The sequence below is a fragment of the Dama dama genome, chromosome 24, assembly GCF_033118175.1.
Source record: "Dama dama isolate Ldn47 chromosome 24, ASM3311817v1, whole genome shotgun sequence".
Classification (NCBI taxonomy): Eukaryota; Metazoa; Chordata; class Mammalia; order Artiodactyla; family Cervidae; genus Dama; species Dama dama.
The window spans coordinates 15,283,957-15,309,292 of NC_083704.1; the positions used below are offsets into that span (position 1 = coordinate 15,283,957).

The 25,336-nt window shown below is 39.7% G+C and overlaps 1 protein-coding gene across 10 annotated transcripts in view; it reads left to right on the plus strand.

Annotated features, from left to right (window-relative positions):
* Nucleotides 1-25,336, plus strand: part of ARPP21 (cAMP regulated phosphoprotein 21) — a 162,349-nt gene that overhangs the window by 50,126 nt on the left and 86,887 nt on the right. For 7 of the 10 annotated variants that reach the window (XM_061127709.1, XM_061127715.1, XM_061127714.1 and 4 more), the window contains exons 4-11: nt 187-228; nt 1,035-1,124; nt 5,014-5,158; nt 6,616-6,694; nt 7,352-7,411; nt 8,137-8,277; nt 20,841-20,949; nt 22,791-22,892. In XM_061127709.1, the coding sequence (XP_060983692.1) occupies nt 187-228; nt 1,035-1,124; nt 5,014-5,158; nt 6,616-6,694; nt 7,352-7,411; nt 8,137-8,277; nt 20,841-20,949; nt 22,791-22,892 (768 nt within the window). The remainder of the gene's footprint in view (nt 1-186; nt 229-1,034; nt 1,125-5,013; nt 5,159-6,615; nt 6,695-7,351; nt 7,412-8,136; nt 8,278-20,840; nt 20,950-22,790; nt 22,893-25,336) is intronic. The other 3 variants (XM_061127716.1, XM_061127717.1, XM_061127718.1) reach the window with 1 other exon arrangement.

A 25,336-nucleotide genomic window follows, 5' to 3' on the forward strand; every position in this document is an offset into this window, starting at 1 on the left:
GGTCACAAGTTTTGGGGGAGCAAGGGCAGGAGGAGTCCTCCCCAGTGGTTATAATACCTGATTGCTGTTGTTATTGATTTTTCAACTCCAGTGACACCTTTTTCTCCGTCTGTCTCCCCCCACTTCCCTCTCCTGGTTGTTGGTTGACTGTTTGTTTGTTTGTTTGATTTTGTTTCTCACATACAGAGGCGGCTGGCAGCTCAGAACCAAGAGAGAAGAAAATCCAAGGTAGGGTTCTGGAGCTGTATGCTGACCTGCTATCCTGGTTGCATATGTCACACAGGGTTCGAGGATTTGCCAGGGAGGCCCAGGGTTGGATGTAGGTCTCGGCTGCATCCGTGCTGCCTGTGTTTAGATGTAGTTGTGTTGACACGGCTCTTTTTGGCTTGCTTTATGTGCTTTTTCATTAGAGCATTTAGGGTTCGCATAGCTGCAGTGTATATATATATATTTGATCCTGGCAACTTTGACAGTGCTTTACAAATGAATCGCTGCTCACTTTCTTTTCATTTTAAATCAAATTTGGGGGAAATTGTTTTGTATGTCCGATTCATTTCTGCCTTGAAGTAAACAGGTTCTGATGTTTAGGATACAGTCTTCAACTTTTAACATATTTTCTCAGTCAGATCACTTTCAAACCCAGTTTTAGTAGAAATTCATCTGTGTTGTCTTTTCCTCCTTGCTTGTACATTCTTTGTACATTCCCAGTGCGATGGGCAGTTTGCTAAGAGTTTTGTTTAAATTTATTGTTCCACCCTCTCCTCCACCTGCATCGCCGTCAACACAGACCAATGCTCTGAGCCAAAGTAGACACATTGTCCCCGTCCGCACAGGGGTCCAACACTTGGAACCAGTGTAGACTGGAACCAGTGTAGACAGCCCTCAGCTACGGATTTGAAGCTGGCTATTAAAAATTTTGATTTGGGAATGTCCAGAGAAGGTGGAGATGGTTTGACAGCCTTGAGTGTATTTCCTGGTTGTTGTTGTTTTTTTTCTTTATTTTCCTTTCCTTCCCATTTCTTTCCCCTCCCCAGTCAGGAGCAGGAAAAGGTAAACTGACTCGCAGCCTTGCTGTCTGTGAAGAGTCCTCGGCCAGACCAGGAGGGGAAAGTCTTCAGGATCAGGTATACGCCCTGTCTTGATGGGTCATGGATGAACGGGATCCACTTTTGTGTGCATGAGCATTCATTTGGCGTTGACCAGTGTTTTGGGGGGGAGCACAAACTAGTTGAAGAAGGACAAAGTCCAGCTCCCTCCCCCATTTCTGAGACATCCTAACTTAGTTGAACAGTCTCAAAGTATTACATTTGTTTTTTTTCCAGACCCTCTGAACACTGCACATGGAAAGGAATTCAAAAGAATTTAGATTAAAACTTAAAATGTAAGCACGGTTGTGCTGCTATTCCTCAAAGGCTGTCCCTTGATCAGACTGAACCAAATACAGTCCTAAGTACCGCGTCTCCTCCCTCAGTGGAGAGTCTTACCTCCCCAAAATGCACTTGCCTATAAAAACACAAATTTTGGCTCTTATGAAACTTCAGAAATAGTGAATAAGGTGCATTGAGCTTTGGAGACATACTTTTAGGGCCTTTGGTGGAGATTTCTCACTACTGGAAAAATGGTCCAGAAATAAATCTGAGATGAATGTGAATTTAAGTTAATATTGTTAAGACTTTGCTGCACATCCTTACACCTGATTTTTGCTCCTTACAGCAAGGCTGTTCAGCTCTAAAAATTCAACTTCCAACAAAACTCTTCACATTGTATTTATTTTTCAGGCATCGTATTCGCTTTTAGAAAAATGGTCTTGCTGTTAAAGTTTTTCCTTATTTTATCAGAGGCTGAGAGCAGTCAGGACAAAAGTAAAATGATTTATCTGAACCCAGAGGAGGAAAAATTGATTAAGTTAGCATTATTTTTGTTGGGCTGTGTTTTGCTTTTCTCTTTCTAATTTAATTAAAATTCTCAAAATTTTCCTCATGGATACAGAGAGCATTGAGAGCACTTTCTTTAAAAGGACCAAAAATAAATTCCTCTTAGATTTCATCCTTAGAGTATTTCTTCCCCCAGCCTCATTTCCTTAACCTGCCACCCATGTCATACGCCAGGGGCGGGCTAGCTTTCAGTAGCCATCACTATGTTTCATACAAGCTTTATTTTCCTTGGGCTCTGAGAAACATGTGGCTTTTGTTCAGCATTTTATTTGTGCTTCTTCTTTGTATGGAGATTCAAAAGGGGGAATAAGGCGAATATCACAGCTCATATCATTCAATGTGGATGGACGGCTTGTGATGTAATGCACGCAATACATGTTAATTCTGCAGAATGACAGACTCTGGGAGAAATAATGCCCCAGTGGTCCCCTACTCCGAATGCCAGGCAGAAGAACACAGCCTTTATAGATTTCATCTGATTTTTTAAATCCTATTTGATGAGGTACTGGGAGGAGATTTTTTTCAAGTGATCATCTGTATCATTGTGCCCACCCTGGACCTAAGTCTAGGTTACTCCTTGCAGTTGGAGCAGAGAAATAAGAGGCAAATGGTACTTGGCTCCTGCTGGCCCCATGCTGAGTAACTGAGACTAGCTTTGTAGGAATTAGACCTTGCAAGCCTTCCTTGGGACTGGCTGAGGCGGTGGGAGCAAGGCCTGCCCCCCACCACACACACATATAAGCAAGTGGCCATGCTGCTCTTTTAGAGAATAAAGAAGCAGACCTTTGAGCTTGTATACAATGCCTTCATTAGGTACCACCGGCACTTAACATGTGGGAACTGAACCCCTGACAACACTGGCTGAAGTGTACGGTATACGAATTGTGTGGCTCCCCCAATGTGTGTGTACTCACAATATTTGGAAAACTGCCTTCATTTTCCTGTGTGGGAAAAAACTCTTGCTACCTGTATTACTTGATCTCAGACCCATAGCAGATGGTTCAGTCTGTCCTTAAGTTAAAGGAAGTGTTTCTTTTCTAATGTTATACTCTTTACCTATCAGTGTATTACTGCAACTTGAATCATTCTTTTCCTGTTGTTGGAGATAAAGTTATCCTGTACTGATGTATTTCACACTTGTATTTTATTATTGAGCATATCAATAAAAATATTAAAAAAGAACAGATTGTTTTTTACCAACTCTATAGCACTTTCGTGTATTCTTTCAACACCATAACGTGTAGAAAAGGCAGGTGTTTTTCTGAGTATTCTGTTTGTCAACACATGGCAGGACTTTGTACATTTTTTTTTAAAAATAATGTCCTTTGGCCTCTGCTGTTGCATTCATATTTCCAAGCCTCTTTGATTTTAGATTTAAACTTACCGAGGCTGAATGGATCAATCGGTTTTGAAGAAGTAATGAGACCACTTCCTGACCTGGGACCCTCGCTTTCCTCTCCTGACCCACTGTCGAATCGATTCTTCCCCACTCGAAGCAAAAATGTTCCAGCTTTTTCCTTAGCAAGTGGAAGCAAACTGTAACACCAAGGTCTGCCTGAATCTTTGCAGACTAAGACATTTCTTTCCCAAGTGCTCTGATAAAAGACCTTATCATCAAATTACACTCGGATTCGTATATGGCCATCCCCAGGATAGTTTGTATATGTCCATCCCCAGGATGAACTTGCAGATATCAGGAAACCCGGCTAAGATCAATATTTACCATGAGAATGTGTTTTATTTCATCTTCTGTATCATGCAGCTTTCCAACCATGGTGACTTTTTATTCCAGCCCAGAATACACAATAGACCCCCTCCCGAAAAAGAAACTTGCCATTGGAGGACTTTGGTTTTCTGCTTGTCAGATCAGCTAGGTTTACCAAGAACCATTAAGACTCCCAGATTGGCCATAATTTGAGGATGTAGAGACATCAGTTTAGTCACATGTAGAAGAGTCTTGGTTTAGTTTTCAGTGGGAAATGCTATTAGTCATTGGGAATATTTTTTCCCCTTCATCATAAATGTTAATGTTGCCAGTGGAAGAAAGTTTTCCCATTAGATGATCTCTTACATAAGAACCAGTGGGCTTAATGTTGGCTCATTTGTTATAGTTTTAATCATAGCATAGTTTTTTCATAAAACTGAAAAACATAATTTGGCTCATTCTTCTTCAAAACAGTGAACATACTATCATCCAAATGGCTGATATATGAGTTCATATGAAATGATCTGTTTCAGTGCAAAATCAATAAATACAAAAGTGGATCCAGTCCAAATACTGTAAGTGGTCAACCAAGCATTAGTTCAAGAGACTCTTACATCTTGAAAGGATTCACTGATACTAAGATTAAAATAATATTAATTATTTATATTTAATTGATGGAAAATATGGTCCTATTTTCTACCTTTTCCAAAAGGCAGTGCTTATTGTAAGTTTTAATGCTTTATTAATAGCTTTTGTAAGCGACATAGGATAACCCATATCTAGGATTCCTTCAATTCTGTATTTTTATTTTTCATAGTGATAGAAATCAGTATTTATGTGGCTCTGAAACAGAAGTTTACTTGTAAATGGGCTATTATCGCCTTTCTTTATGTCTGTTTTTTTCTGTAATTATGATTCATGTAATATCTGTCTGTCTGTGCTTGTGCCAATTTTTTCCGTTCCAGGAATTATATAAAAGAACTTGCAGAAACCTCTTTTTTTATGTTAATTTTTAAGACATGATAGTAGCTACGATGCAAACTTATTGATAAAGAAATTTTTGTTAAGTGTTTAAAAATAAACCTATAGAGAAAATAAGAGTTGTGATCTGTAGGAATTTAGCTTGCTTTCAGTTAATATTCACAAGGCAAAGTTTTAGTACTAGCTACTTCTCATGACCTTCCATTGACCTCCAAAGTTAATTCATCTTAAAGAGCAATTATTTTTCTGACAGGTATAATTTTTTTACCATTTAAGAAAAAAAAATCTGTACCTGGCTTTCATTTTCCTGTTCTTAATAATCTCTATGCAAAATGGAAACCAGACAGAGATTCTTAAATCTGGCCCTAAATTATTATATTTTTTCCCCAACAGGAATCAATTCATTTACAGCTTTCCAGTTTTCCCAGCCTGCAAGAGGAGGATAAATCTAGGAAAGATGACTCTGAAAGAGAAAAAGAAAAGGATAAAAACAAAGATAAAACCTCTGAAAAACCCAAGATCAGAATGTTATCAAAAGGTGAATGTGAAAATGTTTCCTTAACTTACTCAGTTTGGATACATAACTAGTCACAAAATACATTCTAGACTTTACACAAATATCACCTCCCAGCAAAATTTGCATAAAATTTTGTTTGTGTATGTATGTGTGTGTGTGTAAAAGATGATGTGCACTTGATTTTTTTCTGTTCATGGTGTCATTTTTGTGTATCTAAAAAGGTTATTTTTAGGATCACATATTTCTTTGGATATTCATTTGGATGTATTTTTGAGAAGTTTATACAAGGGAGTGAATATAAACCTGTTCTTAATTCACATTTATTAGTCCAGTTAATTTGAATTGATGAACAGTCATGGTACCCAGTTTTATATCTTTTAAGTTTCATGTTTATCTTAAAAGACAGATAGTGGATTAGCAATTCTCAGATGATAAGTGGTAAGTGGTGTCCCCAGAGCGCAGATGTATACATCAGTGTCAGTGGAATACATGTTAACATTTTATCTGGCCTAAATGAATTCGGTGTCTGCAACCCATATACTGCCCCACCACGTCTCACGTAAAATATACACACTTCTACTTCAGGAAAAATTTCTTCTCCTAAAGTCATTCCTTATAAAACCCCAAAGCTACAATCCAGACTTTTCGACTTGTTGCCTTACATATAATTATACAAAAGTAGAACGAACAAACCAAAAAAAGCATAAGTAAAAACAAAATTAAATTGATATGAAGAATTCCATGAATAAACAGATTGGCAATAGACTAATTTTTTTAAATACCTGAGACAGTATAAGGCATTTAATCAGCTGAGAAAGGACAACTACTTTACATATGCTGCATAACCACAGATCTGCTTGTAACGATTGTCTCAGCTGCTGAACATCTAAAACCAAGGTGTATCCGACAGTAAACAAATACAGCTTCCTAAGATGGCTTTAGAAATTAAACTTCAGACAGCATCAAAAGACTTGAAAGACTTGGAAATATTTAATGCCCTCCTATATTTTGTATCAGTTAATATTTAGACAGTTTTATAACAGAACATTCAGTTTTTGCCTTCTCCAATGTAAGAGGGTTCCATGGTATCTCAAACTCTTGAGAGTTCTCTCTGTGGGTGGGGAGTACCCATCACTGTCATGGAGAGGTCATGCCCTTGCTGATTGACAGCCCAAAATGAACACATGACATCTGACTCCGCCCGCCCACCCACCCACCCAGACTGTGCCCACTTCCTCTCCTGTGACAGCTAGGTCTTTCCACACTGGAAATCTACTGGGTGTTCTTAATCCCCGAATCTGATTTTCATCCTGATTTAATATTGCCAGGTTGCTAGTTTCGTAACATGTATCTCTAACACCAGTAGATTCACCTAAAGTTTACCTGAGCATAAGGGAAAAGGGAAAGGTTGGGAAAACCCTTTTCAGCCCACCTCCCCACGGCCCTTTCTCATAACTCCACCCTGCTGTTTGTTTCAGATTGCAGCCAAGAATATACGGATTCTACAGGCATAGATTTACAGGAGTTTCTGATTAACACGTTAAAGAATAATTCCAGGTAAATCATTAAGTAAATCTCTTGTTTTTAGAGGAGTCAAGTAGAATGTTACAATAAAGTCATTCATGCAAACACTTCTAAGAGGGAAGCTGTAGAAGGCTGAGTCCATCTCTGATGTCTTAAACTGTCTCTTGTATTTTCTCTTTTCTGCTAATAGTTTGCATGTTTGCTGTTTTTAGCTAGTCTTAATTCCTGGGTACTTGTCCAGTGAACAAATTATAGTTTAAAGTTCTGCTTTTCTGGTCACAAAGAGATACCTGTTAAGGGGGAAAATATAGGGAATGAGAAGCAATGTCAAATAAATATGCTTCGGGGCAGCTATTGAACCAACTACTTGGGCTTAGCTTTGTTAAAGTTTCCTATTAATTTAAAATGTACAATTTACTTGATGTGTTTTATGGGCCTAATACCTTGCTTGTCTTACTTAACATTAAAAACTACAAATGTTTTAGTAGTAGAACATACTTAACAGATGAGATATCCCCTTAAGGAGAATGGAATTACAGCTATTTTGACATCACATTTCAGAAAAGAGTTACATGCTGATTTGTAGCTACGTAGATTTAAACCATCTTTTCCATACATGTAAATGAAACTGTTAAGTCTTTGGGAATGGACAGTCCATAAAGCCTCTTCATTTTAACATTTATTTTGCAGAGACAGGATGATCCTCCTGAAAATGGAGCAGGAAATTATTGATTTCATTGGTGACAACAAGTATGTTGAATCGCAGTGCCGGTTAATGAATCTGATGTGTCTTGGTTTGCTGTATGGTTTTACTCACTCATTCTGGAAAGATTTAGGGGTAGATAAAACATTATTTAATGTGTTTGCTGACTCATTAAATAGAGATGCTGTTGGAGTTAGGAGCTATGTGTTGATGGGAATTGTTGCTTGGACCATGTGTACTCCTGCTTGTTAAATTCCTGACAAAATGGCTATAAACAGGGGGCCACTGATTAGCATTGAGTAGCAGTAACAAGAAGCGACCCTTTTCATTTTTATTATAGTTTTTTTAATGGGCTCCAGCTGGCTGTAGTCAGTTATGCCTGGAAATAATTGCGCTGCGTTCAGTGTCAGCCGTGTAGTGACATCTCCAGATAGACATCTGCAGTCCCATATTATGTCATGTCATTTGTTGCTGTGCCTGGCTCTGTGGTTAAGGTCTCCTGTACTAAAACAGAATATACTTTCCAACAAACATTAAGTTCTCTGTGGTCTGAGAAATGCACAACTGTAAAACAAAAACACTTATTGTACTTTAATCAATACATCTATAAGTGGAAAATTGGTCTGGAAATGAGAACATCGAGTGATGCCAGGAATGAAATAAGCTTAATGGTTCGGATGAAAAAGAAACGGTTTTGTGTGTGTATCTCTCAAATGTACTACGGGCCAGAAACGAAAATGCTGATGCTGCTGTTTCTTGTATTCCTTTCCAGTAACCACTATAAAAAGTTTCCTCAGATGTCATCCTATCAGAGGATGCTTGTCCATCGAGTGGCCGCTTACTTTGGGCTGGATCACAATGTGGATCAAACAGGGAAATCGGTCATCATCAACAAGACCAGCAACACAAGAATGTAAGCCCCTTCACTGTATTTATTTAGCGTTTTCTTTTTCTCTTGTGGATTCGTTTATAAGAACACAATATACAGTTCAAAGTACATGGCATTTAAAATGTACAGTGTTATTCATCTCTTGCTCTTATCAACAGTAGTGGCATTTATCTATAGAAGGTTATCTGTGGACCAGGAAAGTTGATAAAATTTAGGCCATAAAGTGTATTTATTCCCAGATCTGTTTCATAGCTCCTGAAACACAATTTTCTTCCTTCCATTAGTAATCCATGTGGTTATATACCAAACATGGAACACGTTATGTCAGCTACAACTCTGATTAAAAATAACAAACATTTAAAAACAACAATAACATATATAGGATAATTATCCTTTTCTTTCTTTTTCTGGTGTCACCACATTGATCTTACTGTGGTGTCTAGAATAACAAAAACTCCAAACCTGGAGACCGAAGTCTGGCCTCTAAGACCCAGTTCTTTTCCTTACTACCTGGGTGATTTGAAATAAGTCATGTAAAATGTGCCCTCTCGGGTTTTTTTCACTTGTAAAATCAGAGTTTTTTGAGCCAGATAATATCTAAGTTCTGGCTCTAAAAGAAGGTTGCTTGTTGTTTTGCTTCTTTCAACAGTTGTTTGCTTCTGTCTCACTGTGTTTTCATGGTATCACTGAAAACATAAAATGAGTGGTCATTTGCTTTAGAAACTTCAAACTGTGTCTGCTGAACCTACATCTCCTTTAAGCACAGACCATTTTTATAGCACAGTACACATTAAACTGAAAACCTGTCCTCATATAAAGCAATTTCTTAAGACATTTGTGTTTGGTAAATTGCGCACATTGCGTGGTTGTTAGGAATGCCATGTTACTGAAGGGAACTTTTGTGTCAGGCACAGCAATGTGGTTCAGATATTAGTTTCTATTCTCTGGAGACTGGGCCTTGTTGGGGTGGAGATGAGACCCCTTCTCTGCTCAAGGCTCGGTCTGTGTTAGGCAGAATGAGTGTGAAGGTCATAGTCGGGAGAACTCAAGCTGGGAGATCTGGGGCTCCTGAGATTGGCTATTTTCTCAGGGACACTGAGCGCTTCTCTTCTCTGGACTTCAGATTATTTGTTATCCGCAGGAGAGAGTTTGGAATGTTTAATGCTTAAAGGCCCTTGAGCTTCAGAAGTCTTGGGTCCTGTGGTTGCATTTTATTGTGAGGGCAAAACACATCTTAAAATTTATCAGCTTTCCACTTTATCTGATTGTTGGCACATGGACCTCCTGTTTTGAAGAGTAGTAGGACTGAAGGGTCGCTGTCCTTTAATCCTCCCCGTCTATTAAATACTCCTAGTCATTGCTGTTGTTTTTCATTCTTCATTCTGGTTTTTCTTACGATTTTCAGATACTGTAACGCAGGGACACATGGACTGCAAACTAGGCAGGCAGTTCTGTCCTTTTAATTCTTTCTCTATAAGGCCGTAACAGACGTGGAAAAGCCCATAGATCAAGTAGATTGATGTGGTTTCAACTAGTAGAGACAGTGCATTTATGTTTAATTCACCCTGATTTTGCAGTCGCATAGTCATAAATATTAATACACATGTTTGAGACCTGTTTCCTTGTCAAACAGTTCTTGAGAAAATAAAACACTCTTTGTATAAAGGCTCTTGGTAACTCAGCAATGGCTCCAAACTTGCAGTCAGTTTGATACAGTAGTCACTAGTTATATATAGCTATTTACATTTTAAATTAATTAAATTGAAATATAATTTAAGCTTTAAGATTCAGTTCCTCTGTCAGGCTAGCCATATTTCAGGTGTACCTATTGGAGAATATACAGAACATTCCTTTTATTTCAGAAAGTTCTGTAGGTCAAATCTTCTCAGAATCCTTGTGATTCCTGCAAGTTTCCAAATACCACTGGAGAACATAATTTGTCCCTTAAAGCTTTTCTTTTCTGCTAATGAGCATCATATAATCAGACTTCTTCACTTCCAAAAGAACACTAGCTTTTTTTTTTTTCCTTTAATGGCCAATTTCCAATAGATGCCATGGAAGAGCAGAAGGAGAACTTGTGCAGGAAACACATTCAGGTATTGTTCCTATAACAAAGTGCCTGGGCTGCTAGGCGTTTTGTCTAGTTCCTGCCTTTGATCATCAACATTTAGTCCCCACTCTGTGACTCCTAAACAAAAATGACGAATGACTGTATGTCATGGTCAATCAAGGTATTTCCTGAAGAGCTGAATTTAATAATCTTTCATCCACAGCTGTATCAAATCCCACCACTCTACTCCAGACACCTTTCTGGCCATCCTTGATTTGTGAGTAGCTCTTGCCAGAGATTGAAATGGGGATGGGGGAAGCTAATATCTTTCAGAACAAGAGAAGAAGATGAATTTTATGTCCTTTTATAAGTAGCATCCAGTCACATTTTCAGGACCTGAGTCACTTTGAGCAGTTTTAGCAAAGGAGAAATGTAGTTCTGTGAGAAATTACATTTGCCGTTGAAAGTCTGTTGCCATGTTTTCATGGAGTTAAAAGTTCAAAAGATAACATCTCTTAGGGTTCTACGTGTCGTGCATATTTTTGACTTTGAAAATTTCAAGAGTTGTGCCATCAGGACAACTGGCCTATGATGATTGTGGGGAACCATATTGGGTTAGATATATTATTAGATGAAAATGTTTCCATTTCTATAAAGGAAAGCGGCTGAGATGGAAGTTCCTCAGATGATTCCTTGTGGGTTTTCTGTTTTGGCAATATCGTTTCAATATGTACGCTTTAATGGTACCCCAAAACAAATGCAGGAGATGCATATTTTAAACGTCATTAGAGATTGGGAGAAATGCAGAAAACTGTGGATGGAAGATACAAAACTGAACTGAAGGGCTGAGGAAGGGAAAACACTTCCTTTTTTTAATTTTTCATTTTCAATGACCATGCTGGCATGTAAGGTGTTCTCTGAAGTGGATGCCTGTCAGCTAGATACTGGCTGGGATTTATTTCCAGAATTCCTGTTTTTCTAGATTGTCTGCAGTTTAAGTGCCTATAGAATGTGTCTTGAAAATACTAAGTTTTGCATGGAGAGAAAATAGTTTCACCTGAAGTTCAAAATATTTAAGTCATGACAACAGACTGTGGGGATTATATATACACGTGCATGTGTGCTACAGTCACCTCTAGTATTTTCTCTGATATCTTCAAATATAATACATCCATCCTTTCATGATGGAAAAAATTACCTCGGACTTTTCAGATAGTTAGAATCACTTATAATAGCATTACATACTATTTGTTCAGTTGTACTGGTTACTTTACATCTTATCTAATGTATATTATTTCATTCATATTAAAAGAATACTTAGAACATAAGTCATTAGAGCCTCATTTTACAGAAGAAGAACATTAAGTGCACAGGTTTGATCCATGGAACAGGAAGATTCCGTATCCTGCAGGGCTCCACAGCTACTGAAGCTTGCATGCTAGACTCAGTTTTGGACCTCCAGAGAAGCAATGATCAGCATGGCTGGAATCTCAACCCAGTGTGTCTCATGCCAAGAACAATGTTACTAAGTAATCTCTCTTTAAGGCAAAACAGTCCAGACTATCTTGATCGACATGCTCAAGATCTCCCAGATTGGTTGAGAATTCCCACTCCTAAGTCTTTTGTGGTCTGATAAGAAACAATGATTGAGGGAGAAAGTCTTTTTGAAGGTTAACTCAGTGGTATCAGTAAATAACAGATACTTCCTCCCATATGACAGCATTTGCCAGATTTTCTTTATCACCACTACATGGTGTGACATTTGGGGGAAAAATATGCAGTATTTAGAAGGAGTGCTATCCATTCAGTGGAAACTTCCTATACTCCGTTTCAATCGGTGTTTTCAAGAATGAAAAAACTGTGTTTACAGATAATGTCAGTGCAGGAGATGAGCCTATCCTTCGTGTGAACACAAAATTACTCTTCCAAGCAACTCAGTTGTCCAGATGCATGTTTTCATGTCATAACCACAGGAGCGTGGGGTTAAGGGTGTAGTCATCCAGAGAGAGGAAGAAATAAGAATTGTGTTCATTTGGGGATTCATTCCAAAAAGGTGCCTTCTTCCAAGTGAACTGATGCGCTATGAAGAGTTAGCAAAAAAAAGTCACCTTACCCTGGCACCGCCCTGCCCTGGCTGTTTCTCAGGGCTAGGCAGGTAGAGGACAGTGAGCATGTCACCTCCGCCATCCAGCACAACACTCGGCCCACAACGCAGGTCTTAATGATTGGCGAGGCCTCTGATTAGAATGTCCTGTTATGTTGTTGAAATAATGAATGGAGTTTTTGAACTGAGGCTTGGTCTTTTTTCTGCTTTAGTCAGGCTCTCTTTCCCCAGCATATGGCCAGAAGTATGTTTTCATCTCTAGCACTTACAGATTTTTTTCTGTTGGAATTCTCTGTTAACTGTCAGATTATTTGGCCACCGCAGATGAGCCCCTTGGAAATCTAGGGCAGAGGTATTAGGGTGTGTGCAACTTGGCACTGCAAGGGATATTTAAAATGTATTTACTTTCTATCATGTTACTTTTTAGCATCTGTTTTTATTTGTGACTGTGCTGGATATTTGTTGCTGTGCGCAGGCTTGCTTTATTTGCGGGGATCGGGGGCTGTTCTTCATTGTGGGTTTCTCACTGTCGTGGCTTCTCTAGTTGCGGAGCACAGGCTGTAGGCGCGTGGGCTCTAGAAGCTGTAGCTCAGGGGCTCTAGAGCCTGGGCTTCAGTAGTTGAGGTGCATGGGCTTAGTTGCCCTGTAGCACATGGAATCCTCCTGGACCAGGGATCGAACTCGTGTCCCATGTCCCTGTCATTCTTAACTACTGGATCACCAGGGGAGTCCCATGTTACTTTTGATGTTTAGGATTGAGGTTAAAAGATGAACAGTGCTTTAAAATATATGTGTGTAAATGCTGCAAATACATGTCTCTATTTTTTATGAGAAACTTTGTTCTTCTCTTTGTGTCTATTTCTAATTTTCAGTTTCTCTCTTTTGCTTATTTTTCTACCTGTGTAGTCCAAAGCAGCTCATTGTTCTTTTTCTTAGACAATTTCTATACCTCTCTCCTTTTCTCCCTCCAAGAGAAAAGAGGCATGTTCAAGGTGTATCATTTGAAGACTAGAAACCATCTACTTTCCCTAATATTTTCCAAAGGGCCAAGATCAGTCATAGGCAGAGAGAATCCCATGTATATCTGAATGCCTTTGCTTGTGTCAGAGCAACTGTTTAACTAGTTCTAAAAAATCTTCATATTAAAACGTTGTCATCTCTTGAGCATTTTTTTCTTCTTTCACATTCTCCCATTATCTTTGCCTCCAATCCCCTAGTCTAAGAGCACAGAGCCATGAAAGACATGGTAGGTCTACTGGGGAGAGAGGTTATAGGCCCTCACAAGCAGGAAACAAGAATATGCCTTAGAGGCAGACGTTGGGGTGACACTTAAGAGTCTAGTGCTCAGGAGCCCAAGTGCCTGATTCCCAGTGTGGACGTGGGTTTTGGCCAGGAGTGAGGAGTGGTATATAGTGACCTCCATGGTTTGCTTGTTTGTTGGCCAAAGGATGATCCACTGAGCTAGCTATTTGATAAATCTCAAGAACCATGAAACTGGTTCTGATTGAGCCCAACAGAGCGTCTCTCTAGGTGAAGCAGTCGAGCCCAGTTGACTTCGTTAAACATCCCTGAGATGAGGCACGCTGACTTCCCTCTGAACAGGACTGGGAACCCGCCACCCTCTCGGGCAGACTAGTGAGAAGTGGCCAGCAACACGGCAGGGTCAAGGGGCATCTGTTCCACTCAGTTTCCTGAAGGGCTCAGGTTGAAGGTGGGAATCTTTAGTTCTAGAGCCTTAACCACTTCACTCCCGGCAGGTGATAAAGTGCATTTATCTCTTCCTCTTCTTCCCACATCTACTCTGCTTCTTTTCCTTTGGCTGGAATGTGAGTGGCAGTGGGAATGAACTGTACAGCATCCTGAGATGATGCTCGCTTGTTAATCTTCGGAAGAGGACCCAGTATCACTGTCTCCAGCGCCTCTTGGAAACTCTTTGAGTGGTTGGTTGGCATCCCGTCATTTCTAAACAGGGCAAATTTACTCTACACTTTTTATAGGAAAAGTGTTGAAAATCATCTGACTTGAAGCCAAAGGTCAGGAACCTAATAAAGAATTACATTCCTCTCAAGAAAACCATGAGATTTTTTTTTTCCTAAACACACAACCTACTTCTTTAAACAGTTCTCCAGCCCAAAGTTAAGACTTATTAACATTGGTCAACCTGCATATCATTTCTCTCCAATGTGTTTTCTCATATTGTTTTCCTCAAATACCTCAGACAACACCAGAGTCTGTAGGTGAGACAGACATACGTCGTTGAGGAGAGAAAATAAACTGTGTTATGTTCCTTTCCCAATGTGAAATTATTTATGGGCCTCTGAGTATTGAATGTATAATTTACTGTTTAATTTTGGAATGAAACATGCACAAACCTTCTATAATGTTAATATCTCAAATATAACTTTTTTTAAAAAGAGCTTTTGTATTCATTAAAAATAATTTCCAAGTATCTAGCTGACTAGCTCATAGCATTCTAGGCAGATAGAGCTAGGCTGAGATTCATGTCTTGATCTTATCTGGTCTCTTCACAAAAGATCAAGCCTGAAATCCGCCACTCCTGTCACTCAGCCATGATTGAGGTTTGGAGAACAAGAACTAACATGAACAGAATCAATACCCCAAATGATGATAAAATCAAGAAGCAAACCAAACACTATCCTTTCACTGAGACCAGACCACTGTGTTTGTTTTTTGCTTGTTCTTTTCTTTTTTTTTTTTTTTTAACAAAATCCTAATTTACATTTAATTTTTTAAAAAGTAAACAGAGAACTCAGTTAATGTTAATACCAAGATGAATACTAAAACTGTGATGCAAAACTCCAAAGCCACAGAACACACTGGATTAAAAACTGTCCTGCCAAAACTTAGAACTGAGATAAGACCCATTTTCTTAATTCTTTCAAGTGCCAAGCATTTCTCAGACATTCCATACTTTCCACATAAGTACAAGCTATACATCAGATCCATCTTCTCTCTATTCAGAGTTTATTGGAGGAGCCAGGAACATTTTGATCAGGACGTGTGCATGTGCGTGTGAATACATGGTATGTAAGTGCCAGCCTAGGCGTATAAGTGTGTAAAGACGTTATCTGTATTTTACAATTTGCAGCAGTTTAGAGGAAAGTTCACTAAACATGAACTATTTATAGTATTTATATACTATAAATACTACATAGGATATTTTCCTATGTGTATGGTAGTTTTGAAGGGAGACAGATTATGGTGACTTGGTTCATTCCATCTGCAGCTTGGCCTCCTGTAGGCAGCAGAAATAGGCCCAGTTTCTGCAGGCTCCCTTCATTGCTTCTAGATCCACCTTGAGGAGGAGCAGTCATGTTAGCACTTGTACCTTGGTGGAAGTTGAAGGCCAGAGCCTGTTGAGAATAAATCTTCGTGGTGTAGTTCCTGAGTCTTTGTTAATCTTAAGGATTTCTGCTACTGGAGAGGCTGTGAGACTATCACTGTGGCTCTAGGAAAAATGGAATTGAGGTACAGAGGAGAAAGAGAAGTTATAGTTTGTTGGTTGAAGGTGTTTGGTTTCCAGACTTAAATGCTAGAATACTGAATTTGTAAGGTGTGGTCTCATTTCAAAGAGAATCAAAAGGACAAGATGAAAGTGGAAATTATAAAATATGTAAAGAAGAATGTAGGACTTTCTTTTATAAATAAGAAATAGCAATTGTCAATGTGCTTCCCCAGGTGTTCCAGCAGAAGAATCCACCTGCCAATGCAGGAGACGAAGGAGACATGGGTCCAGTCCCTGGGTCAGGAAGTGCCTGGAGGAGGTCATGGCAACCCACTCCAGTATTCTTGCAACCCACTCCAGTATTCTTGCCTGGATAATCCCATGGACAGAGGAGTCTGGCAGGCTACAGTCCATGGGGTTGCAGAGTCGGACGCAACTGAGCACACACACACACACACACACACATCGGTTGTCAATGTTGTAATTGAATATTTTCCCATGTGAAGGGAACAGGGCCACTTAGACTTCTCTAATGTGTTTGACTATTAAAATATTTTCGACAAATGTGTTACACATAAAACATTTCATCCTGTTATGCACAGCCACGTTTCTTTGTTAAGATGTATGCATGTTGATGATCATCTTTCCATTATTCAGGATGAAATTCAAAGATGTCCCTTGCTGCTCCTCTGCGTCTAGCAGAATTGAATTCTTCATTTGTGTATATTTTGGGGGAGGAAGCGGGGAGCGATTAAGCTGAACTGCTTGGAAGAAAAGTAATATATCTGGTTTCAAGAAACTGGTAGTGAGAATAAAGTACTGAAAATACTTGTGGATCAAAAAGATAAAAAACATAATAAAGCATGCTCATCTTTTTCTAAGCTTCAGGTGAGAAAAAAAACTAAAATGGGAACCAGTTGAGTAAGGCAGCTTGATAGTCTTATGCAATGGTGTTTCACTCAGCCATTGTTGTTTTTGAGTCACTAAGTCATGTCCAACTCTACGCGACCCCATGACTGCAGCCGGCCAGGCTCCTCTGTCCATGAGATTCTCCAGGCAAGAATACTGGGGTGGGTTACCATGCCCTCCTCCAGAGGATCTTCTGACCTAGGGATCAAACTCGCATCTCCTGTGCATTGGCAGGCAAATTCTTCACCACCTGAGCCATCACGGAAGTCCCTCTCAATTCATGAGCTTTGTCTGTCTAATCAAGATCAATGAGGAGTTGGTTCAAACTTTTGGAAGGATTGACTAGGGGATCCCAAGACAGACTGGAAGTGCTAGTGTTGTTCTCCACACATGAACGATGAGTGTCACAGTAGATACCTGCTATGAATGTGGTAAAACATTTTTTTCTTAAACCTAAGAAAAGGAATTTTTTTTTTAAATCAAGAAAAAACATTAGATTTGTTTTCTCTGCTTTTTGGAATGATAAACAAGACAGTAGAAATAACTCATGGACTGAAATCTTCCAGGAAAAATAATGTAGGCATGTAGTGCTTGCTTCAGCAGCACATACACTTGAAAATGCTGGCATGTATAATGCATGGCCACGAGATACACAGTAAACTCTAGTTGTCATTAATTTAATAAGTAGTGTGACCTTTTGCAGCTTTGAGGAGTTTTTCTTAGAGTTACATCTTCATCTTGATCCATTGAAAGTAATTCATCACCACTTTAAATGAAGGTCCATACCATATTACTGTAGTTTCATTCATTTTGTGGCTAAGAAATAATATTGCTATGATGTTAAATTAGTGGTTAAAAGGATTTTTAAAAGCTTTAATATGATAGTGCATTACTGGTAATTTTTAGTGCAGTCACATGTAATATTTCAGTCATAAACTACAGTTTGCATGAGTTTAAACTGAAAATTACTCCTTGCCTCTAGATAAGTCTCTATAAAATCAACCTGGAAAAATCTTATAATGTTTATTTTATTCCTTTTATGCAAACTTCAAATGGTTACTTTATAATCTTTCAAAACACTTTTGGTAAGTCAAGAAATGATTAGTTATTTGTACTATTAATTTCTAATGTTTGAATACAAATTTTTTTGAAAACAGTTGTGGATGATGCCCTTTGCATAATTTATATCAGAGTAACAAATATCATTGCTCTCAATAATATTTACATTATTGATTCAGACAAGCTCCTTTGACTACCCCTGCTTAAGTGATGGATGTGTTTTTCCTGAATATGTCCTGCTGTGAAATAAAAATAAGCCAGCACTATGAAGAAATGCAAATGAAGTTTCAAAAATAATGGTTAAATAGCTCTTGTGTAACTGTAATGACACTTTAAACTGAGAAGTTCCCATACTAAAAAAGTTAAAATTCCCATTTCCACCCCTTTTCCTCCAATGTGAAAACCTTTTCTTTAATGACACCATTAGTTTTGGTCAGCTTGCAGTCAAACATAAATCTGATTTTTAAAGATGTTCCTAATGTTCTGAATTTGAATTTATGTTCCTACTAACCCAACTCTACCCTGTTCTGTTTTACAGTTTAAACATTTATGAATTTATGACTGCATATCTTAGTGATTCTTTGATCTGTCCCTGAGTTACTGTGACTTATATACAGCTGTGCTAAATTTTCATACATTCATACACTGAGTCATTTATTCACCCAACCAAATGCCTCCCAATGCCAGGCATGGTTCTAGGCACCAAGGATACACTATTTAAAAAAGCAAGATCCCTACCCACATGGAACTTGCATTCCATCTCTGGTTAGTATGCTGAAATCTCAAGTCTGAATATTTTTCTCCTGAAAGAGGACTTTGCATGCGTGCTCAGTCACTTCAGTCGTGTCCGACTGTTTGCAACCCTATGGACTTTAGCCCAGTGGGCTCCTCTGTCCATGGGATTCTCTAGGCAAGAATACTGGAGTGGGTTGCTATTTCCTTCTCCAAAAGAAGAATTTAGTCTGAAGCAAATTCACCTTATGTTCATGGGTGCGATTTCATTTCTAAATGAACATTTACAGATTATTAGCAACAAATACAATAGATAGATCTGTATGTTTAGCTGTTCTCCAATCATTTCATTGACTAGAGTTTATCAGATGTTCAGAGCTCAGAGCTATTAGGAGAAGATTAATTAGCATTGCTACCGTTAGCATTTGTGTTCAAGTTAATATCTTAATTTTCCTTGTTACATAAAAATATGTACATAACAATATCTGAGTGGTTTTTTTTTTTTTTTTCCTGAGTGGTTTAAAATGTTGGGAAACTTTAAAAATACTCCTGGAGAATTCTTCTCATTTTCAGTGGCCTGTAGCTATTCATGCTATTATAATATCATCAGACTTTATAGTGTTATAAGTAATTGAAGGGTCCTGTGACTGGGCTCCACCAAAATATATTTAATTTCTTTACTGTCAAATGATCTCTTCATTGTAAAGTGCAAATTTACTCTGTCTCCTTAGTGCTCTGATCTTAAAATGTCATATTCGCACATCCAGATTGCTATATTTTATTCCATGTTAATTCTGGTGGATAACATTTACATTAATATTGAAGATGATATGATGCAGGTTTTCTGTGCTTTATCCTGAGGTGTGAGGCCCTCCAGCCGACTGAGTACAATGAAAGCAGAAAGAGACTGTTCACTTCTCTGTAAGGAAGTAGGCAGGCTGTTTGATGCCTGTGGCTTAGTGGAAGAATATATAAACTGGAGTCAAGAGTCACTTGAGGGATAGTTTCCTTATCTGTAAAAGAGGCAAAAAAGAAAAAAGAATTGTTTCTCCTACATCAAAGTTTTATTGCAAAGACTGAATGAAAAAATGCAGAAATTACATCTGATTCCAGAAGCTATAACTGGTATTATTTCAGTTTTCTGGTTTTGTCTGCTCCCCAGTATTATAATAACTGATATATGAGTGCTTAAGGAGACAATATTTCTCAACAAGGTTTGAATTATACACTTAAACTGCTCCTTTGATTTTAAAGTGTTTGCTTATTTGGGAGCTATAAGGAAACAATGAGATTCTCTTAATTACTGGCCACTCATATTAAACAACAGATGCAGTGATTTGGCTTCCTGATGACTGAACGCATACTGAACCCAGGGGAGCACAGAAAACCCACCTGGCTTCAGAAGTAATACATCAGACCTGAGGGACACCTTTGAGAGCCATCAGTTACAACTGCTCCTATACTAGAGAGGGACATTTTAGCACTTCCTCTGTGATTAACCAAAGCACAAGCCATTCACCAAGTTCTCTGGTGTGCAGGGACACTGGTGGGAAATGAACAGGGTAGTGGAGCCCTTTCCTGTAATAATACAAGATGATTAAGAGGATCTTTAAAAAATCAATTGACGAATCAATATCATGTAACTGCTTCGGGCATTTTTCCCATGCTAATCAGGCATTAAGTTGTTTAAGCTAAACATCTCCAGTTTCCCCCAGTTACTGAACTGATTTACAAGACATGGTCAAGGATGTCAGTCTGCTGGAGCCAGATTCCAGAGCATCTGTCATTAAAGAAAGATGGAAATAATTCATAGACAGCCCTCTCTCACTGCACATTCAGAAGCTCTCGAAAGGGAAAATATAATAGGAAGTATTCTCCTAGGTTTAATGTAGTAATCCCAGATTCTAAACATATATAGAGAATAAAGGTGGGGACTTAATGAAATTCAGGAGTGACAGAGGTCAAAATAACCATAGAAAATAGAAAATGCACACTATATATTTTCAGGCCTTTAAAATTTTAACTCCCACCATGGTGAACAGCATGCAGCAAACAAGACTGAATTCCAAACAAAGCAAAGGTATCGTAATGACACATGTGAAGTGACCTAGTATTACCTCCATATATTGCCAGCAATTCAAGTATCAAAACCATGTGTAAACTTTTTCTTGAATGCCACTGTGGGGGAAAAAAAGAAAGAACACTAAGAAATAACTTTAAACAGGGGAAAAAACTTTTTTTATTGATATGTTTTACTTTGCTGGCAGACCAGAGCAAAGGTTTTGTGAACATTTAAAAGATGAAAAAGGTGAAGAATCCCAGAAGCGGTTTATCTTGAAGCGAGATAACTCTAGTATTGATAAAGAAGACACTCAGGTTGGTTCTCAAGTTTGAGAGTGGCTGACGTTGTTGTTTTTGGAAGGTGGGCTGCCTGATGTTCTTGTCGTTCTTCTGTTGTCCCTGCTCCCCTCCCCCCAAATCTCCCCTGCCTCTGAAAAGAACCCCCCCCAACCTCCTGTCCCCCTCCCCTACCTCCCCCTTTGGCATTCGGTGGGTAGCAAAAGACCACGTCATGGTTGCTTCAGCGCTGGCTCTGTGTTGGGCTGCATGGGTGGTGCTTGGCGCAGGCTCTGCTGCATGCCTTGGGGGGGTCGGGGTGCCGCAGGCTCTGAGCTGATGGGAAGAGCTTGGTCAGTTGCATTTCCAGGCGTCTGTGTAACTCTGGCAGTCGTTCCCCTCCCTACAGCTTTACCCTTCCGTTGTGCACATTGCGCTGGATTGTCAATACGGACCGCTGACCAGCTGATGTAGCTGTAAACAACAAACCTTGTTATGGTGAGGCCAGGTGGATTTTGCAGACTCTCCCAAAATAAGTCTTCGCAACAAAGAATCGAGTTTATGTTGTAGTCCCCCCACCCCTTCCCGTGTTTTAACTTCCATGTCAGTCGTTTGCTTGTTTTGCACGAACTGTAGCAGAACTTCCTCCTTCCCTGTTTTTTGCTTGTGACAAAACATTACATTGTTCTAGAATAACTTTATTCAGGAGAACTCGACAAGGCTAGAGAGACTTTTCTCTGGGTGGAGGGGGTGGGTTCCAGGGTGATGAAGAAGAAAACTTAAGTAAATGGCAAAAGAAAACACATTTTCAGTGATAAGGAGAACCGTAGAAAGTCATACAAATGCCATTACAATTACGCTTCCTGTCTCTGACAATGAAAATAGAGCTTTTATGAAAATGACTTTGCTTTAGAATGCTGAAAGGTAAGACAATCTGCATCACACTCAAGTTATTATTTTAATTACCCACAGTGAGTCACTGTGAGCCAGTATGTGCATCTCTGACACTTTAAAAAAAGCCACAAGAAAAAACTGTCCATCATTTGTATCTCATCTCCTCCCCCCACCACCACCCCCGAACCACACCATGGCTTGAGTTGACTTTGACACATGTGCCCATGTCGTGTACTTAGTGGATGTTTGTTGAATGGATGGATGGATGGATGTGGTTAGTGCAGGGAGTTTGGGAGAGGAATGGCAGGGATAAGATGCAAAAGCAATAGGAACATAGGAAGTGACTCAAATAGAAGGCAGAAGAAGAGCAGTCCTCATGCTGGGTTCTTTGAATTGTTAGTTTTCTTGATACTGACCCTAATCCACAGACAGGCTTTTTGAATTCAGTTCCTCCTTTTATCCCAGCTGCAATTCACAGAGTAAGTCGCTGAGTGAATAAAAACACAAATTAGGATGCAGAGAAATGGCATTCACACCTTCTTTTCTGCCCCTTCTTGCTCTGTTTCTCTGACCACAAGTTTTCAAAGCCATTTATTCTCATGGCCACCTTGAACTTGCCACTTCCTCTTTTTTCACCACCATTCTGCCTCCTCCTGGGGTATCACATCTTTGCTAAGGAGACAGAACCCATCACATAGCAAACGGGCTGAATACCTGAGGCACATTCAGAGCTTACCTTCCAGAAACACCAAGCTATTTGCCTCCAACCAGGAAACAGCCAGGAGTAACAGCACCCCTGCCATCACATGGCACACACCCCACACACATCACCCACCACGACTTCCTCCAGGACCAGAGGGAGTAAGACTTGTCAAGCCCCATTTATTTAAGTGAACATTTATTACTCTCAGCTGACAGTTTTTCTTGACTGCAGATTTCCAACTGCTCACCTTGGGTAACCCTCCTGATTTCTCTTTTCTGTTCAGCAAAACAGAATGCATCCATTTAGAGATGACAGACGAAGTAAATCAATTGAAGAGAGAGAAGAGGAGTATCAGAGAGTGAGGGAGAGAATATTTGCACATGATGTGAGTAGTTGTTTTCATTGCCTCTTGAGTGCGGTCCCTCTGTCAGCAGTAAGGCAGCCTCGTTCCCCAGATAGGAAGCTGATAGGAATGAGGGAAGCTGGAGGCAGGGAGCTGCCGAAGGGCAGCGGACCGGAGGTGCTTCTGGAAGAGGACTTGGTTCAGGGAAGTGATCGAAAAATAGCCAGAGGTTTGTGTGTGTTCCCAAATATAGAGGTCCTATTTGGGGTCAATAAAATAGACCCTAAGTACAGAGAGAGGTTGCCAGCTTTGCAGAAGTCTCTTCATATTTATATTAGCCAACAGATACCAAGTGGTTTTCTTCTTAAGACCAACAATGTGCAGAAGAAAGAATTCCAAAGCAAGAGAAGAGTCAATTGAGCATACACACACAGAATTTCCTGCATTCTTAGCAAGTATGGACACTTTGTTATATCAAAGGTAAATAAAGATACTCATCCCCTCCCCCACCCCATTTTCAGATAAAATTTGTTCCATGACCCATTTTCAAGGGAATGATCCGAAAACAATTTCTTTCGTTCATATCCCAACAAAGAAAATGTGGTTGAGATTTTTTTTTTAATTCTTTTGCTCACTGTGGCCAAAATTAAATGAGATTAAATTCCGTACAAATTAAAAGGTGAAAAAAAACTGAGTTTAGATGCAACAGAATGGAAAGGACAAGCTGTTGCTCTAGGCTTTCCCTTCTATGAGCGCATTTGGCAGCCTCCAAAAAATGCTGTGGGTTTTTCCCCCTGCAGAGGTATAGCCAGGAGCACCTTTGCGTAGATTCTCTGTGGCCAACACCTCTCTGTCTTTACTAAGTCACATGGGCATCTGACCTCCTGTGTGATTTGTTCTCATGATTTGTTCCTTTAAAAGCCATTTGGACACCTAGGCGGAGGAGGCGATGGCACCCCACTCCAGTACTCTTGCCTGGAGAATTCTGGGGATGGGGGAGCCTGGTGGGCTGCCATCTATGGGGTCGCACAGACTCGGACACAACTGAAGCAACTTAGCAGCAGCAGACACCTAGGCATCCATGCTTAACATGGAAGAGGCCTGCTATCCCTGAGGTTTTAAGCCCAAGCTAGCCTCCCTGATCTTCCACCTTGTGCTGAATCCTTTAATATGAACTACAGAGGAAATGACACTCTGCACTTCTTTCACATGCATGTGGGTTTCTGTCATCTGCTCTAGAACCTCTCTGCCTTTCTTAGATATATTAAAATACAATTTTGAATTGAATAGCCTGGTACAAAGCTTGCAAATTAGGAGAGTGTGAGAGAAGGAGGTGAGGTAGCCATTGTTGAATGATGTCCAGGGACAATTCCAGAAGATTCTAGAAAATCCTTTAATTATGGTCAGAATTCTTGATGGTGCAAAGGACAGCCTGACACGTGGTAGACCTTTCCTTGTGTTTGCTGGACACAAGAACACAGTAATGAGAGGCTCTATTCTAGTCATAATACTGTAATAAACCTATCTTGGATTGGAGATAGAGTATTCCTGTCTGATGACCTTCAAGATGAGAAATTTTTCTGAAAGAGAATTTATTCTCTATTCTCTTTTTCTCTCTCTCCGTCTCATACACACACACACACACACACACACACACACACACACACATTCTCCCTCTTAGTCTAATTCTGGCAAGCCATATAGTTTATGAATGAGTTGTTACATTATAAAGCAAAGAGTAGTCACCCACATAATGTACAGACATTATGCTTTTTGTCTTTGTCACGTTGCCAGACACTCAAGAGCCAGTCGATAGCAACTAGCGTCACTGCTGCGTGCCTGTGATGGGGGTGACACTCACCCTGCCACCCTTCATTTTTGTGTCCTCATGCCCATAGGACGCCATCGAAGGGGGGCGGGGTCAGCCTGACTCCTAGTCCACGCTGCATTTCCTCACATCCCTGTTTAGGAGATTTAAGAGTAAGGAACCTGGGTTCCAGGCTGAAGATTGGAGGCAGGGGTTCCTGTTTAAAGCCTCTGTGGCCACGTGCTGTATTATTATTTTTTTAAACAAGTAAAAGCAGACCTAAATGTGAGACAGCCTGAATGCAAAGCTGTTGTCATAGCCCTTTTATTCCATGAAATATTTCTTCAGCCTTCTCTGCAGTGCTGTAGCTGCTTCTCCTTGTGGAGAGGAGGTGTAAACACCTTTGATAGACTCTCTGGTGGCCACCACTTCTGGTTTTACTAATTCAGGTGGGAAACTGGCACATTTCTGATGCTGATTTTCACTTGATCTCCTAGGGCAGTAGGTTTTTTTAATTGGCTTTCTGTACTCAGAGAGCTTCCCAGGTGGCTCAGGGGAAGAATCTGCCTACCAGTGTAGGAGATGCCCAAGACGTTGGTTTGATCCCTGGGTTGGGATCAAATCCAACTGATTCCCTGGAGAAGGGTATTGCAACCCACTTCAGTATTCTTGCCTGAAA